This window comes from Hippoglossus stenolepis, chromosome 19, assembly GCF_022539355.2.
Source record: "Hippoglossus stenolepis isolate QCI-W04-F060 chromosome 19, HSTE1.2, whole genome shotgun sequence".
Taxonomy (NCBI): domain Eukaryota; kingdom Metazoa; phylum Chordata; class Actinopteri; order Pleuronectiformes; family Pleuronectidae; genus Hippoglossus; species Hippoglossus stenolepis.
The window spans coordinates 18,747,473-18,763,901 of record NC_061501.1 but is presented as its reverse complement, the minus strand read 5'-3'; the positions used below and the strand labels follow the sequence as shown (position 1 = coordinate 18,763,901).

At 46.2% G+C, this 16,429-nt stretch overlaps 1 protein-coding gene and 1 non-coding gene across 4 annotated transcripts in view; both read right to left on the bottom strand.

Annotated features, from left to right (window-relative positions):
- Positions 1-6,705: 6,705 nt before the first annotated feature.
- LOC118098835 (cadherin-20) overlaps positions 6,706-16,429 on the bottom strand; it is a 60,098-nt gene continuing 50,374 nt past the window's right edge. For all 3 annotated transcript variants that reach the window (XM_035143010.2, XM_035143012.2, XM_035143011.2), the window contains exons 8-12: positions 12,231-12,367; positions 9,795-9,916; positions 9,561-9,678; positions 8,916-9,167; positions 6,706-8,577 (exon numbers count right to left, since the gene is read on the bottom strand). In XM_035143010.2, the coding sequence (XP_034998901.1) occupies positions 8,057-8,577; positions 8,916-9,167; positions 9,561-9,678; positions 9,795-9,916; positions 12,231-12,367 (1,150 nt within the window). In that variant the 3' untranslated portion in view covers positions 6,706-8,056. The remainder of the gene's footprint in view (positions 8,578-8,915; positions 9,168-9,560; positions 9,679-9,794; positions 9,917-12,230; positions 12,368-16,429) is intronic.
- Positions 9,335-9,406, bottom strand: trnae-uuc. Its single transcript has one exon. It is a non-coding gene; the product is annotated as a tRNA-Glu (tRNA).

Here is a 16,429-nt window from a genome sequence, read left to right as displayed (position 1 = left end):
CCATCAGCCCGCCCGCCTGTCTGTCCCCATCTCAGACTTCAACACCACACACGAACACACACACACACGAGGTTATGGTTTGGACGTGTGCCGAAGCTTCACGTGTCACTTCACATTTGGACGAAGATGTTTTCGAAAGCGTCGACTTTTTACTCGCGGCTCACGTTTAAATCGGATTCTACAAATAATCTTTAATGCTTGGTTGAGAGGCGGGGCCACAAATACAAATTCTTCGAAATATACAGAACTTGAAGAAAATAGGTTTTACACGAAGTAAGTTGATATTCAAACGTGTGAAAGGCTTGAATCTGCCACCACAATAAACAGCAGCGAGAATCAGCAACGTCGGAAACGTCCTGAAATGCATCGAGTGTCTCTGCTTTGTTTCCTCTCTTCTCCCCAACAGCAGAAACTCTTTCAGCGGCTCTTTCCACTGGAATGCAGGAAACGTGCGTTTGACGAGTTTCCTCCTTTAACACACGCATCAGAACACGAACAGTGTTTGAAGACTCGTAATTATCCTTTGATCAGACGGGCTCAACAGGAGGGAGCACAGATACAGCAAATAGCCTGCGTGCACGGCAGCAGAGATAAAAGAGGCGGAGAACCACCGAGAAGCACGAGTGTTAGTTCGGCTTCTGTTCCCAGACACTGAAGCTGAAGATGATTTAAAAGACATTAGAGTTATGATCCATCCAATGAGTCATATGAGCAGATTCGAGACTCTATTCCCTGCACATCCTGCAGAGGTCGTGACTGAAAGCGTCTTCGGGTGTTCGGGCCTTTGACCCGAAGTCAGGTCCACCTGAGGCTGATCAGAGATTTGATTCATTGTCGTATCTGTAAATCTTGTGAATTAGCAACTCAACGGTCAAGAGGAATGTCTTCATTATTAGGTATTGAAGCACATTTTGTCTCTTTGCTTCTGTGAAACAAAGAAAATCCTTGAGTTTTTTGTAGGTTTAAAAAAGTGAATTTTAAATCTCTCCACGGTCGTGTTTGTGTGGAACATCTGTTTCAAACATCTGCCGCATTAATGAAAGCTCATTTATTTCATGTATCATCTCATTTGATGTGAGAGGCTCTTAATTAAGTTATTAAGATGACTGAAGGTCTCACAAACAACCTGAGACGTTACAAGAGGCCTCGAGGGCAGCGGGAAAAAGTCACATTCAAATCTACTAATATTCTCACCTGAAAAACAGGAAAATGAGAATATTCCATGTTTATTATCGGCTGCGTGCACAAGGAGGCTCAGACCACAGACTCGTATACGACAGTGAGTTACACACCCCGTCTGTAGGGGGAGCCAGAGTTTAGCCGAGAGAGGATCTTGCTATGACCTGCTTCTCCCCTGTGTGTACGTCTGGAGTCTTGATGTTTGCGTTACGATCCAGAAATATCTGTCTGACAACCTACACAACGAAGTTCTGTTTTTCAGTCTCCCATCAACTTTCTGCTGCGTATTTATTCATGCGTCTGTAACTTCTCTGCAGTTTGTCCTCACGCTGACCCGCAGCCTCGCTGGTGTCGTAACGACACACAACGACACACACTCACGGCCTCACATTGACCTTCTGAGACCTAGTTCCTCCCGGGGAGAGGAGCGACGCATCTCTCGTCACCTCTGACTCCACAGAGTCCAGTTGAGTCACGACCTCTCGGACAAAACTCCCCGGACAGATGTGAGGACACGGGAGCCCGACCGTCGCTCCTCTGTAGTTCTGTGCTGATATTTCCACTCGAGAGGAGAGAGAGGAAGTTTGAGCTTCATGTGTCGCCTTGAAATCGACTGAACTTGTCTTCCCCCGCCATCCCGGATCTTGCTGGAGGGCAGTGCAGCAGTTTACACGCCTGAATAACCTTGACGCCGCGGTCTGAGGCATGTCTCTATCTGCCGTGTGTCAGGCTGATGCCGGGATGAAGGTGGATTTGAGAGGGCAGAAATCGTGAGAAAGCATCTTGTCAGGGCCGCAGCGTAAACACAGCAGCGTGATGCATATTCCCAGGATGAGACACATTTGTTTGGAGTATGACCTCCTTTAATCCGTCACACCGACGCAGCCTCCCCGGTGCATCTATTAGGGCCGAGAGGCAGAAACAGATCGATGGCCTCAGGACCGGTAGAAACGGAGCCTGAAACAGGTCAAACACAGTCGCTGCTGCGGCGGAGAAACTGTTTACAAAAAGAATCAAAAGAAAATATAAAGCAACTGCGGCAATAAACCTGAGCAACCAGCAGATCGTTCCCGACTCAAAGGACTGTCTCTCTGCTCTGGTTTGTCCCAATCAAAGTGAATCCTGAAGCTCAACTGTCAGGACACATCTCTGTCATTTAAACCTGCAAAACTCAAAATGAGACTTTCAGATTCACTTCATCTGCAGGAAGTCGCCTCCGCACATTCTCCATCTCCTACAAAGTAAAGTGAGCCGGTAAACAAGACGCTCCTGCCGGAGTTCAGTGGATTGGCAGCTACGTAAGAACAACAGGGACCGGAGCCGGCGCTGCAACACGTCCCTGCTCTGATTTGACAAACACTTCATATTTACTTGCTCTCAGCTCCGCTATCATTTCCCCTCCAGTCCCTCTGCTGCTTTTTTCTATTTGGAGAAAAGTGGCGTTGGCTGTGAGGGTCCTGGATTCTTAATACTCTGCGTGTCACGTCCAATTTGTCAGATCCAGTTTGTGCCATCGTCCCACACTCTATATTTCCAGTCAGAGCAGAAAAGAAGCGTTGGGGCTTCTTCTCCTGGGATGAAGGAAACAAATTGGTCAACGTGAAGAAGATGAGACGGGAGCTATCAGGGACGGGAAGCAGATCTTTTTCATTCAGCCCTCTCTTTTCTATCCGCTGCCTTATTTGACATCTGTAGTTAACACCTCGCGGATCATAGCTCACCTCAGTCCGCCTCGCTGCCTCGTTTCAAATCACCAGCGTCGGTGTCTGTCACCGCCGTTAATAATAAAATGTGCAGAGCAGGCAGGACTGAAACTGCACACAGGCGAATTCTACAGCGTCAACAAACATCTTGAAAAAAGTCGGCGTCTTGAATAATTTTGAGTCAGAACAAGAGAAAGCAGGACGTGATCGTCGCAGCGTCTCCTGAGTGTTTCTGCAGCGGGACGCACGACGATGCTTTGATGTTGCCTTTGATGCGTTTGTGGCTCCAGGTTAAAGTGACTATCAAATAAAAATGTGCCAGTTGACAAGGACCCAAATAAAAGATATTTTCACGTATTAATCAACAGTATTTTTAAACTTCCATGTCAATTTTTCCAGTTGGTACACGGCTTCAAGCATCAACATCTGGATCTGCCCTGGATGTTGGTTTTATTCCCAAAAGCAGTAACGATAACGAGGAAACTGATCCAAAATGTAGGAAAAGAGAATCTGAAGCTGACACTGTCACAGAAAGACAAAGTCCTGATGTATTTACTGTTCATACTTTGACATAAATGACGTCCTTTGAATGTAATATACCGTTCAATCTCTCAAATTCTAAGGTTATGCATTCGTCCTCTTATCTTTTAAGTGCGTGGACTCTAAATAAAGATGGACGACACGACAAAGTGAAGCCAAATGATCTTGATCTCTGATTCTACACAAACAGCCACTTGTCCTCCAGATTAAACTGATCAAAGATCCTTTAACAACGAAGGAAACAAAACGAACGAGCAGATTATTCCTCTGAAGTCGAGTTTCGAGTGTGAAGTTACTGTAAAAACCTCCGAGACTCTGACGCTGCTCCGCTCAGGAGGCGATCGGTTCTCAGAGCAAAGAGCCGACAGCAGACGCTCGTGTTTCTGCTGCAGCTTAAACAGATAAAGAGAGAAAACTACCCATCGCTGCACTGGTGAGCTGAGCGGGGGGGGGGAGGAGAAGAGGAGAAAAGAGGTGGAGGGTATTCATATGAACGAAAGTGTGGAGAAAGAGGAAGAAATGGAGACACGGATAAGAGGAGGATCAGAGGGAGAGAAAGCCCTGCAGCACTTTTCAGTTTCGCTCTCTAACTCCTGGTGTCAGACGGACCTGCTCCTCTCTCCTCGGCCTCCCCCCCCCCGTCAGTCTCCAGCAGAGTGTGTTTTTCCACTTGGCATTAGGGGATGATTCACTGGGTCTGCTGCGGTTTACCCTCGGCAGGATTAGCGCTGGAAGGCTCCTTATTATCTTCTGCCCGTTTGAGCTCCGTCGTCTGTTCCGAGGAGCAGCGGAGCTTAAGACAAATTACCCCCCCGGTGGCTCCGGGATGGCACCGCTCCGGCCTGGATACGGCCCTGCAGGGAGAGGCTGGCAACGGGGGGGGGAAATGTGGAGGAGGAGGAGGCTGCGAAGGGGCGTCTGGACGAAGAGGGGCTGTTAGAATTTAAGTTATGAGCAGGGAAGGGCACAGAGGAGGAGAGACACTTCAGGACAGGAGCTCTTTATCCTGACAAATGTTCCTCACCAGAGATTAATGGTGAGAAATGACAGGAATAAGGTCAAAGAGAGATCAGAAGCTCCTCAGCAGACTGGAGGAGAAGGAAACCCGGAGAATAATGAAAAACTAAAACATGATTCCATACGGACTCATTTTGATTTAACCATCAGGAGTCGCTGAATGTTTAACTCTTAAACTCTGCTCTGCAGGCTGAGCTGGAGAGAAGTGGACAGAGACAGTGAAGGTTTGAGTTTCCAACAAATCAAATGAAGCCCACACAGTGAAAACAGTGATTCTATATGTTTGGTCTAATTAAGAGAACATAACATTGAGTTTTTCAAAGTTTCTACACATTATAAACACAACAGAACAACACAGGTGAGGAGACAAAAGAGCCTGAGCGAGTGTGAGAGGTTTAAATTCACCGAGTCCAGCTGCAGAGAATCTGTGTGACGAGACGGCTCCTCCCACCCTGAGTCTGCAGAGCACCTGTCCACAGGGTCCACGTCATGAACTCCACTGGGAATAATCAGTAATACACCTAGAAAAGAGTTAGGATTCTTAAAATAATCAGAATTTGGAGTTAAAGTTGCAGAATGCATGTATTTGTGACTTGCAGGGGAAGCTTTTCTCAATAAGCTTCTTCCTTTTGGGTCTTAAATGAGCACAAATGTGTATTTATGTGTTTTTATGTGCACTTTCACTGTGAGTAAAAATAAAAGACTGCACCGGGAAACACTGGAAGTTCAAATATCCAAGTCATCATGCTTAGTTAGAGGTGGAAACATCATCAATAAACGCAAAGTGCAGACAAATAAATCACATTACATGAAGCATTTGACTGTGTGGATAAAGAAACTGTAACTTTCCTCAATTTAATACATGAGATAAACATAATAAACATAATAATAATCATGTTTCAGCTTTGTTTTCTATATTATTTTAACGTTGAACCTGTTGTGTAATGGTTTAATGGTTTTGCAGATTTCCTCCCAAGTTTGACAGAAGACACCGGAGCTTTAATTGAACTGAAGTAAACCCACTGAGTCTGATCGTCTCCACGTGAAGTGAATCGTGTTGACGACTCCTCACCTGCAGGGAGACGTCAACCTGAGCTGCTCAACAGCAACCGAGCCAATAAAAGAAATACGATAAATAAGAAGAATCCCAACTTGAAGCCACATGAGCAGAAACAGCAGGAAATGCATTTATCCGTGAAGTGTAGAGTGATTTAAAAATTACATCCTACCGTCGGGTATTTATTTTAAATATTTCTTTCTTGGTTTCTTTTCAAGAGATTTGTGTGTTTTTTGTTTTGTTCATTTTAGAAGAAGTGAACAAAGCAATGGACAAACTGCTGTGAATCTAAATCTGATCACAGAAATGAGAACAACTCCACCGTGTTCGACGCTCTTTTAAAACACTGATTACAAAACTCAGAATCATAAAGATTTGTAAAACCTGTCGAGACAAATGAGAGAAGAATCCCCCCCGAGTGCAGTTGAAGTGTTCGGCTCAGCGTGCCGGCGACGACGTGAAGGCGTTTCGGTGAAAATCCAAATCTGTGGAATATTATGGGCTCATCTTCTGTGCAATTTCACCGCTGAACGACGCCCAGCAGGTTCGGCTGAGCCGCAGGTTTCAGACTGACTCCTCTTCTGTTTGCTTTGACAACGGAAATGGAAATTCAAAGTGGTGGAACATTTCAAACAAGGGCAGATTATTGTTGCTCTTTTCTTTCACTGTCCACTTTTGAATGTCTCCTCATCGTAACGTCACTCCCTCTGTTCCTGCCCCTCACTGGTGTCGCTGGGATTGGCACAAGCAATTAACCAGAGCCTGATTATAAATGATTGATTCCCACATGTTCGTTTCAGCGATCAGGTGGAGGGATTCTGCAGCTTCCAGGCTCCAGGTGCAGCAGCCGAGCGTCTGATCAATGCTGAGCTTTATCTCCGCAGAACAAAATAAATCTCACAAATTAAGTAGTTTAAGGGAAAGTGTGATGAAAACTGAATCATCTGCGGCAGCACTTTGGAGGACAATTTGGCAAATGATTGCAAATTTAAATAGCGGCTTTATCTTTTGAAGGACTAGCGTTTCTGTCACGCTTCAGGGGGTTGCGTAATGTTCTTTACTGCCAAAAGAAACGCTTTATTATTCCAATGGAGTCTGAAAATGTTCCCACCGAGATGTGGAGGGAGGATCGTTCTGCTGCCGCATCACCGCTGCGAATAAAACCATCAGTTCCTCGGCCGCAGGAGCTTCACAGACACAGAGGCGACATAGTTTTGAACCTTTTTTATTAGCAAGAATACAAAAAAGTATCTACATTCACATACCACGTACTGTGGCATGACTCACCACATGGATTTCAAGTAGAGTCGATCGAATTATCAAAATGTTCCTTCAGTTTTCAAAGTCCTCGTTCGTCTTTTGGTGTTTTGTGTTTTTCTTTTCATCCCAAAAATGTCTTTTTTTTTTTACTGTTGTCCTTTTTTTTACATTTGGCACTTAATGCAGATTATCATCGTCTCTGTCGTCCACGGGTTCGGAGGATTTAGAAAAAGCGACACAGTGTCTCTGACGGGACGGATCGAGCCTCGCCGCCGTCGGACTCTCGTCGGCACGGCGGTGGATCCGAGTTCAAAGGCGACGCGGTCATGTGCTCATCCAGGTAGGCTGATGCATTTTGGGTAAAATCCGACCGTCTGCTGCAATAGAAAATATCCAGTTCCATCAAAAGAGGTGTTATTTTTTTTTTTTAAATGGCTTCCCTCTTCTCCTCCTCGTGAATGAGCTGCTTCATGAACAAAAACAAACAAGTACAATACAAAGAGCTTTAGAAATGATACAAAACCAGTAACACAATAAACAACGTGACAACCTGCATCGTCTGGAGATGCTTGGAAAAAGTTTTTTCTTAACACAGACAGAAAACAAGGGCAGTTTTTACATCTCGTATGTTACAACAAACACGTGATCTTTTTCAAGACCTCCTCACGTAGCTGCGGTTTAAGTACAGTGTCGGTTTAAAGTACCAAAATAAGTTAAAAAATATAAATACGGCACGTGAAACACATAAATTAAAACCTGCCACGAATGGAATAAAACGGCCGACTCCTCGCTTTGTGTGTCGGCGCCGTGGGTTTGAGTTGAACGACGGATTTTCAGAGTTTGTCTCCCGAGCTGCTCTGAGTCAAGGTAGTTCTCGTTCTCTTGGTTTTCATCTCTTGGCATAAATCGCTGCACACTTTGAACCAAAGGCGCTCTGCCTGTGCCCGGGTCAGGCGGGGGAGTTAACATGTGCTTTGAAGCCGTTCCTTTGTGGGGCCCCCGCGAGGCTGCCAATCCAGCCCGTCTCTGAAGCCCCGTCTCTGGGGCAGATTTAAAACCAGCTCACACTGCTGCTGCTGCTGCTGCTGCTGTGGGCATCTCAGGCCTCCGAGGCTGTGGAGAGTCGAGGCCTCGGCAGGAATTCAAGTGCCATCAGTCGTGGATGTGGACGTAAGCGCTTTGTCGTGTCGTCCTCACACATGTTCGTGAAGCTTCTCTGACGTGTTTCTGTCTGTTTGTCTCTTTTTGTCGGTGCAGTTTGTCTAAGATGTTTAAAAAAAAGGCAAAGGTTTCCGGAGTTCTACCACAGCGGGGGAGGGTTTGTCTCCAGCACGCCGTACATCTCGGCCAGTTTTTTGAAACGGGGCCCCCAGTCGTTGAGATAGTCGTACTCGTGGTCGGTGTTCGAGGCCCCTGATTGGAGGGAGCTGAGCGACTCCGCCACCGAACCTTCGCCCTCGTAGGCGTAGGTCTGCAGGGAGTCGTAAGGGGGGGCGCAGGGGTCCACGTCGGCCTCCAGGAGCTTGGCCAGCACGTATCCTTGAACGTTGCTGTCCCCGCTGCCGCCGCCGATCACGCAGGCTTGAGGGACGTAACGCGACAAGCTCTCGATCTCCGGCAGCATGTCCTGCCTCATCTTGCCCAGGTGGTTGTGCGCCTCACGTGGGTTCCACATGGCGCCGATATCGAAGGCTTCCGTGTCCTCCTCGCCACCGCCTTCGTCGTCGTAGCGCACGATGTTCTCGTGGACGTTCTCCTCCTCGTCACACAGGAAGGGCTTCTTACGATGGGTCCGCAGGGAGAGCATGAGAAGAATCATCACTGTGGTGAAGACACAATAAAAACACAGTCAGTATAATGTGGAGACGGGAGGAAGAAGAAGAACAGACTTTTTAATTTTACAAAACTTTTACTTTTACAAAACAACAGACAACAGGAAAGAAACTCTGTCTCCTTTAAAAGAACCAAACAAATAATCTAAAATAAATATTTTCTGCATCATAAGTTCTGGGGATTTGTCCGTTCACGCTTTCTAAGACCTGCAGGTTCCCTGAAGTCTGTGAGAAGTTTCATCCGACATTTAATCAGATCAAACGTCCTCTGACACGGGGCCACTGGCTCCTCCCTGCACGCCATCACAGCAGCCAATCACGACTCACCCAGCAGGACGAAGATACAGGCCAGGATGGCGATGAGGGCTCCTCTGCTGAGGCTGGCGGGCAGGCTGTAGGCCTCGGCGTTACACGACATGACGTTGCCCTCCTGGTCGCAGCTGCACACTCGGATGGTCAGCGTGCTGGTGCTGGTCTGGACCGGCTGTTCGCCGTCGGAGATGAAGATGGGTAAATAGAACAGTGTCTGGTCCTGCTGTGACCAGCCGCCACGTCGGGTCAGGATCCAGGCCGTGTTGTCTGGAGGGAGGCGAAGACGTCAGGGACAGGTTCAGAGTAACGAGCTTATCAGAGTTCACCTTCAACGACCTTCACTTTAAACTGATCCTCAGATTTGACCTCAAACTCAGCACAGTTTTAAAGTAGGAAGATAAAGATGTGAAGATTCAATAACATCTGAGATTAAGTTCCCATACCGGGAGTCGAACCCGGGCAGCCTGGGTGAAAACCAGGAATCCTAACCGCTAGACCATATGGGACATGGATAGAATTGTTGATCTACTAGAGAAACTCGACTAAACCTTCTAGAGATATTTTGCTAAAGTCAGAAGCTGCAGCTCCGACACCAGAGTTAGAACCAGGATCCGACCTGATGCACTTCAGTCTGTGACCTGCAGGAATCGTCCTGTTTACCTTGGTTGTCTCTCAGGGTGAAGTTTGGGTTGTTCGCCGCCTCTGGAGCCAAACTGTAGTAGAAGTGATGTCCACTGAGCGGCTCGTCGGGATCCAGCGCTGTCACCGTCTGGATCAGCTGGATCACACCAACACACCAACACACAGTTAGAGGACGAGCTCAGGGTTTTTTTTGTGGCCAAACGAGAATAAAGCCGCGTGAAATCAGATCTCAGGAGGTTTCTGCTGTCGTACCTGCCCGGCTTTGGCGTTCTCACACACATACGCCTCCAGGTAGTGAGTCAGCAGGGGCGGGTTATCGTTCACGTCCAGGACTTTCACCGTCACCGACACGCTGGAGATCTGCGTCGGGTTGTCTGCAGGAACACACACACACACTTACAGTAAGATGCACTGATGGACTCCACTGTGTGTGTGTCTGTGTGTGTGTGTGTGTGTGTGTGTGTGTGTGTGTGTGTGTGTGTGTGTGTGTGTGTGTGTGTTAATCTTCCCCTCATTGACTCGGGGCCTGCGGCGCGTCACGACCTCTCACGCTCACATTACAATTCTATTATTCTCCATTACCGGTGGGTCATTTGCATACTTTAACCAGCTGTGTAATGACCAATGGAAAAGCAATTAGCGGCCAGTAACTACTTTCTCTGGTTTCATCACATGATCGATCAATCAGTGGACTGACTTTGGGTCTGGAGGGCGAAGCTCAAGCGTGTGTGTGTGTGTGTGTGTGTGTGTGTGTTAGGGCCGCACTGAGGTTATTTAATATCCAGCTCGAGCAAAGGTGCCGTCACCGAGTGGAGGTTTTACCAAAGTGCAGTGAAACCACCAGTGCGAGAATCTGTTTGCCTCAATTAAAAAACGTGAATCATGATTTAGTTGCTCGAACAAACGTGAGTTTTGCTCTGAACGAGAGAGGAAGGGTTTTACAAAGACGACGTTCTGACGTGTCACAGGAGGAAAAGCACACATCGGAATAATAAAACTAATGAAGACTGAATGTTATTTAGCTGCTTCACATCTGTTTTCATTGCTTCATAAACTCTGAATTGGATAAAAAGACCATGAACAGTCTGTAAAACTCACATTTAACATTTGTCAGTTATGATTTAATGGACATAATATTTACTTTTCTCATAAAATACGAATTAACAATTAGTGTTTCCTCGTAAAAGCATTTGAGCTATTTCTTCTATAAATTATTATTATTTGTTAACTCATAATACATAATATGACTGTATATTGTGATTTGATTTATATGATATAACATTTTTGTCTTTTAAACCAGTCTTTTTAAACCTTTATTCAGAATATCATGACTTTTGTTTGTGTGCTTTATTTATCATTGTTTATTTACAAGAGAGAATCAATCAGCTTCTCTTTGCTCCAGTTAATTACATTACTCCACTTTGTTCTCTCTCTCCCTCTCTCTCTCTCTCTCTCTCTCTCTCTCTCTCTCTCTCTCCCTCTCTCTCTCTCTCTCTCTCTCTCTCCTCTCTCTCTCCCTCTCTCTCTCTCTCTCTCTCTCTCTCTCTCTCTCTCTCTCTCCTCTCTCTCTCTCTCTCCCTCTCTCCCTCTCTCCCTCTCTCTCTCTCTCTCTCCCTCTCCTCTCTCTCTCCCTCTCTCTCTCTCTCTCTCTCTCTCTCTCTCTCTCTCCCTCTCTCTCTCTCTCTCCCTCTCTCCCTCTCTCTCCCTCTCTCTCTCTCCCTCTCTCTCTCTCTCTCTCTCTCTCTCTCTTTCTCCCCTCTCTCTCTCTCTCTCTCTCTCTCTCCCTCTCCCTCTCTCTCTCTCTCTCTCTCTCTCTCTCTCCCTCTCTCTCTCCCTCTCTCTCTCTCTCTCCCTCTCTCTCTCCCTCTCCTCTCTCTCTCTCTCTCTCTCTCTCTCCTCCTCTCTCTCTCTCCCTCTCTCTCTCTCTCTCCCTCTCTCTCTCTCTCTCTCTCTCTCTCTCTCTCTCTCTCTCTCCTCTCCCTCTCTCCATCACACCTTTCATTAGCCGCCATGCGGGAAAGTATTTAATTAGTCACTCATTCAATTAGCGTCTCCTTTTAGGTGCGTCGACCAGACAACGAGACAAACAGCCCCACGGAGCGGGGGGGAGGATGAAGGTGACCTTCAGGGCCCACCAGCTGTGTGCAGATCTCCAGGGCAGAGCCTGCTCCACGTCATCACACGTCTCTGCAGGAGTCGTTCACCCATGTGCTCTGTTTGTCTGTGTAGAACCACAGCTTGAGTTCTGTCAGCGAGTTCTAAAAGTCAAACTAACACTTGACTTTATGTACATAACATAATTAATGAGGGATTTTCTGCTCCTCTCTGTTTATAGAACAGAACAAGGCATCAGAGGACGTCATGGAGGGTAAATCCACAACACTACGTGCACTTTCATCAACTCTGCCACGTTTATGCCTGACGTCTACAATACTCAAAGTTTTAGAGGCGCAAGAATGTACCAAATGTAATCAGTTCATCCTTGAGTCCAGCTGAACCTTCTGTACCACATTTGAAGCAATTCACTAAAGGCGTTCTTTAAATATCGTGTTCACAAGGATGAGACGATCGGAAACAACGCGAAAACGTAATGCCTCCAGCCACTAGGTGTCGCCACAACGGAGATATTAAACATTATGATCAGCACTGACTTGATAAGGCAGAGGTGTGTGTGTGCATGGGACCTACTCATCTCCATGGCGAGGACTGTGATGTTGTGACAGCCGATGTCCTCTCGGTCCAGCGAGCGCCCCGTCATCAGCGACCCGGACGTGATGTCCATGTAGAAGAACTTGTCGGGGTCGGTGGACCTCTCGATGGAATACCTGGTGGCACAGAGCGTCACATGAATACCGGCAGTGAGGAAGACGCTTCTTTGTGTGTTTTCGGGTGCTGGTAATCCTATCTGAGGGCGACGCACGCGCACGAGCACGGAACAGCGTGTGCAGCATGTGTGTGTCTGTGAGATAAGGCGACAGGCTGGCAGCTTCTCTGGGCACAATAAGAAGGAGAAGAAGAAGAAGAAGAGGAGGAGGAGGAGGCTCCAGATAAGGCTTAATCAGAGTATCTGCCTCCTCTGCCAGTCTGACGCCAGGGATACACAGACCTGCCACCGCGGGCCGACTTCCAAGACACTCTACTGAGAGCGACATGCAACCACACACACACACACACAGACACACACACAGGAGAGCACATCCTCTTCCAGGCTGTGGAGCAGAAACCTGTTTGTGGAACCATGAGGTTTCCTGTGTTCACACCTGTAGCTGCTTCACTCACCTGGAAGAGGGGAAGGTTTGCATGAATCAGACTAAATCAGGTCCAGGAGGAGAGAAACTCCACGAGTCGTTTTAATTCAGAGACATATTCATGAGTGTTGTGACTGTAAAATGTTCCAAACAGGCTCCAATGTTCAGAAAACACATGCGGTTCCTCGGACTGTCCAATGCTGCAGCTCCCCTCTTCAGCCTCTGTCTGAAATCTTCACGATCGTGAAACACTTAAACTCAGTATTTACCTCCCTGTGTGTTTGTGTGGTTTCCAGGCAGCTCCGTGACTCAGTGCCTTCAAATGACTGATGAGAAAACTATTAAACTGTTTATCTTCACGTCTGAGGATCAAGTGTTAAATAAAAGACTGGTGCTGTTTACACTCACTTCAGTGTGTGTGTGTGTGTGTGTGTGTGTGTGTGTGTGTGTGTGTGTGTGTGTGTGTGTGTGTGTGTGGTTTGTGTTCATGTCCGTAGGGTTGTTTGCAGTGTGTGTGTCTGTGTGTGTGTGTGTGTGTGTTTTGGACTGTGTGCCGACAGGGAACAGTCGTGACTGGCACATCCACAGCTGGCAAGGATCTCCTGAAGGATCTCTATTAATATCACTCCTGCACAGCCGTGTGTCTGTGTCTGTGTTAGTGTGTGTCTGTGTTAGTGTGTGTGGGTGTCTGTGTTAGTGTGTGTGTGTGTGTGTGTGTGTGTGTGTGTGTGTGTGGCCTCAGATACATCTGTCAGTCATGCTGCAGCCGGTTAAAGGGAGAAGGATGTGAAATGGAAATGAGACGGACTGAAGGTCGCCTCCTGCTTTTTGTCGTTATCTGTCATCTGATGTTGTCGTGGTTTCTGACCTCGGCTCGTCAGCCTCGGCAAACTCTCCAAACCCTCTTTTCCTTTTTTTTTTTTTGTTGCTGTTGTTGTGAAAAAGCAGCCAGAAGACGCCGGGCGCTCTGGGGATCTCAGTGAAACATGATATTCTGACGGAGCTGCATCAGCGGCTCCGCTCTGATTCCTGCTCGCTCCTCGGGGATCAGAGCGTTTTCTGTTAATTGTCACGAGAGGAGGTAAAAAGCATCGAAGCGCTCAGAGCTGTGGTTTCACAGCTGGAGGTCTGAAGCACCTATAGATGGATCCGACATTAAAGACTCAATGTTAGGTAACTAAACACAAACAGACATCCCTCTGTAAACAATGCATTTCTAGGTATTGAACACTAGGGGGTGGAGTACGTAGAGGACACAAAACAAAGCCGTGTGGAAACGAGGCGCCAATAATGCTTCCTCTACGTACGAAAAAAGACACGTCGGGAAAAGACAGTTTCACCTCCAACTTCCTTTAATTTCTAAAATGAATGCAGACGTCAGGGGGGGGGGTCACAAGGTCACTGTGGGTCATAAATAATCCTTTAACGACTCACGGTTTGATTTCCTCTCCTGACTGTCAACACCTACTGGAACAGACTCAGCACCAACTTCGTCTGATCAATCGTCAGCCGCAAATTATTTTAATGATCAGCTCAAATTTCCTCGAAGGTCAAAGGAGGACGAGGAGCTCGGGGAAGAAGCCGGTCGAGGTGGTTTGAGTTCAGCTGCCTCTCAGGGTTATTCCATGTGTGTTTATGGAAGGAAACTCAGATCCAGAACAAACTGGAAGGATTAACTATCTGTAGCTGGAGGACGTGTCTGAGGAGACGCCGCTCTGGGAAGGAGCTGGTTCTCAGAGTGAGACACCACCTGCAGCTGATGTGCACCTCCTCCTCCTCCTCCTCCTCCTCCCTGAGGCTCTATATCACCTCCCTGAATCAACGCTTCCTGCCATTTGGCCTCTGAGCCGTCTGCTGGTGTTGATAAAATCCGGAGCTCTTTCTCTTTCTGTTTGATTCACGGACGTTTTATCTTTATGAATCTCCTTTGTTTACTTTCCACGGTTTTGTTTAATTGACTCTCTAATTGTATTTCCCTGAAAACTTCGCACACTGAAGGGAAAAATAAAGTTCCCATGTCCCTGAAATCTAAACTTCCTGCTCACTATCGACAGTTTGTCGTGCAGCCAATCGTGAGTAACGACAATATTTCGGACGCAGCATTAAAAAAAGATGCTGAGTGAGAATTTAGCATCAAACTCGATCACCGTGTCGTCTACGTCCGTTTCCTGTGTTCGAACCCTAATGGCGGCTGTAAAACACCGACAGCGTGGACGGGGCCGCGGCTCGAGCCACGAGAAACCCTCCTCTCCTGATTCCTCCTGATGATTAACAGCCTAATTAAAGTCTTTATGTCTAATTAGTTTGTGAGCGGAGCCGTGTGGACGGTCGACCCCAGCACACGACAGCTGCTCTGCTCAAACACAAGAGATTCTCCACCATAAACCAGGACGTCTCCAGCTTCCCTGTGTTGACTAATCGTTGGATGTTGAACCTTAGTAGTGTTTGTTCTCTTCTTCATCAGCATCAGGCCACAAGCTCAGTGATGCTGCTGCACTGCAGTCATGGTGTGGGGCTGCCCCCTGCTGGTGGCAGCGTATCATCACACCAGCAAAGCCAGAAAGAAAAACATTGAACCAGTCAGCAAACTGACGGTTCAATATATATTATTCAAATCATTTACATCACCACATTTATCCTGGATTAGTTAGTGACTATGTTTTTATTATATAACGTAGGAAATTCAGCTAGTTTTTTTATAATGTATTCAAAATTATAGGTCTTATAATATAAATAAATATAAAGTATATTATACATTTCAATGCAAACATGCACCTGTCACCTTTTGTAGTAATTGCACCTTTTTTTTCCCTGTAAATATTTCTATCATACTACAACTTCTGCTATTTACTGCATCCTATGGATTTACATTACTTTACATCCCTTAAAGTATTTTTGGGAGTATTTTACTCTCATATCCACTGTCTGCCACATGACTGCATAATATATTTGACTGTGTACTATGTTTTGAGTAATTAATATGTTCTGTACTTATGTTTACACCGGAGAGAAACGTGTATGTCCTGTACATGTGGCAGAACTGACTTTAAAACAACACGTATATATTTATATATTTATATTTCTAATGGAGAAACCCACATTATTTCTTTTTCCAGGATCTTACTTCTACTGAAACTTTTGATTTGGTTTAAAATGACTTTTTAACACATTTGTATGAATTCAAAAAACTGGTTCAGATGCAATGTGCAGTGAGCCTTGTAGGACTAAATTATTAAATACATCTTTATTCCTTAAGCACACTTGCTCTTAGTACTTCTGCACTTTTCACTTCATTTAGATAACTTTTGCTTGTAATGCAGTATTTTTTCATCATTGTATTAATAGTTTCTGCTGAAATAAACTTTATGAAACTACTTCCACCGCTGCAGCGCATGCTTTGGAGAAAGACTCAATGGTCATTCTGTTATGTTCTGTTAGATATTACTGAATGAATCAGGTTATGCAATGCACATCTTATAGGGATGTGGTCGAGAGGTTGTTATTTCTACATTGATCAGCTAAATTATAATCAGCAGCTTAATGTCAATGCTTTATTTTGAAAGAGTTGTCAAATCCATAAGACCCTCTCCTGATTGACTTATTGACTTATTCCGATTGTTCATGTGAAGGCAGGGTTGT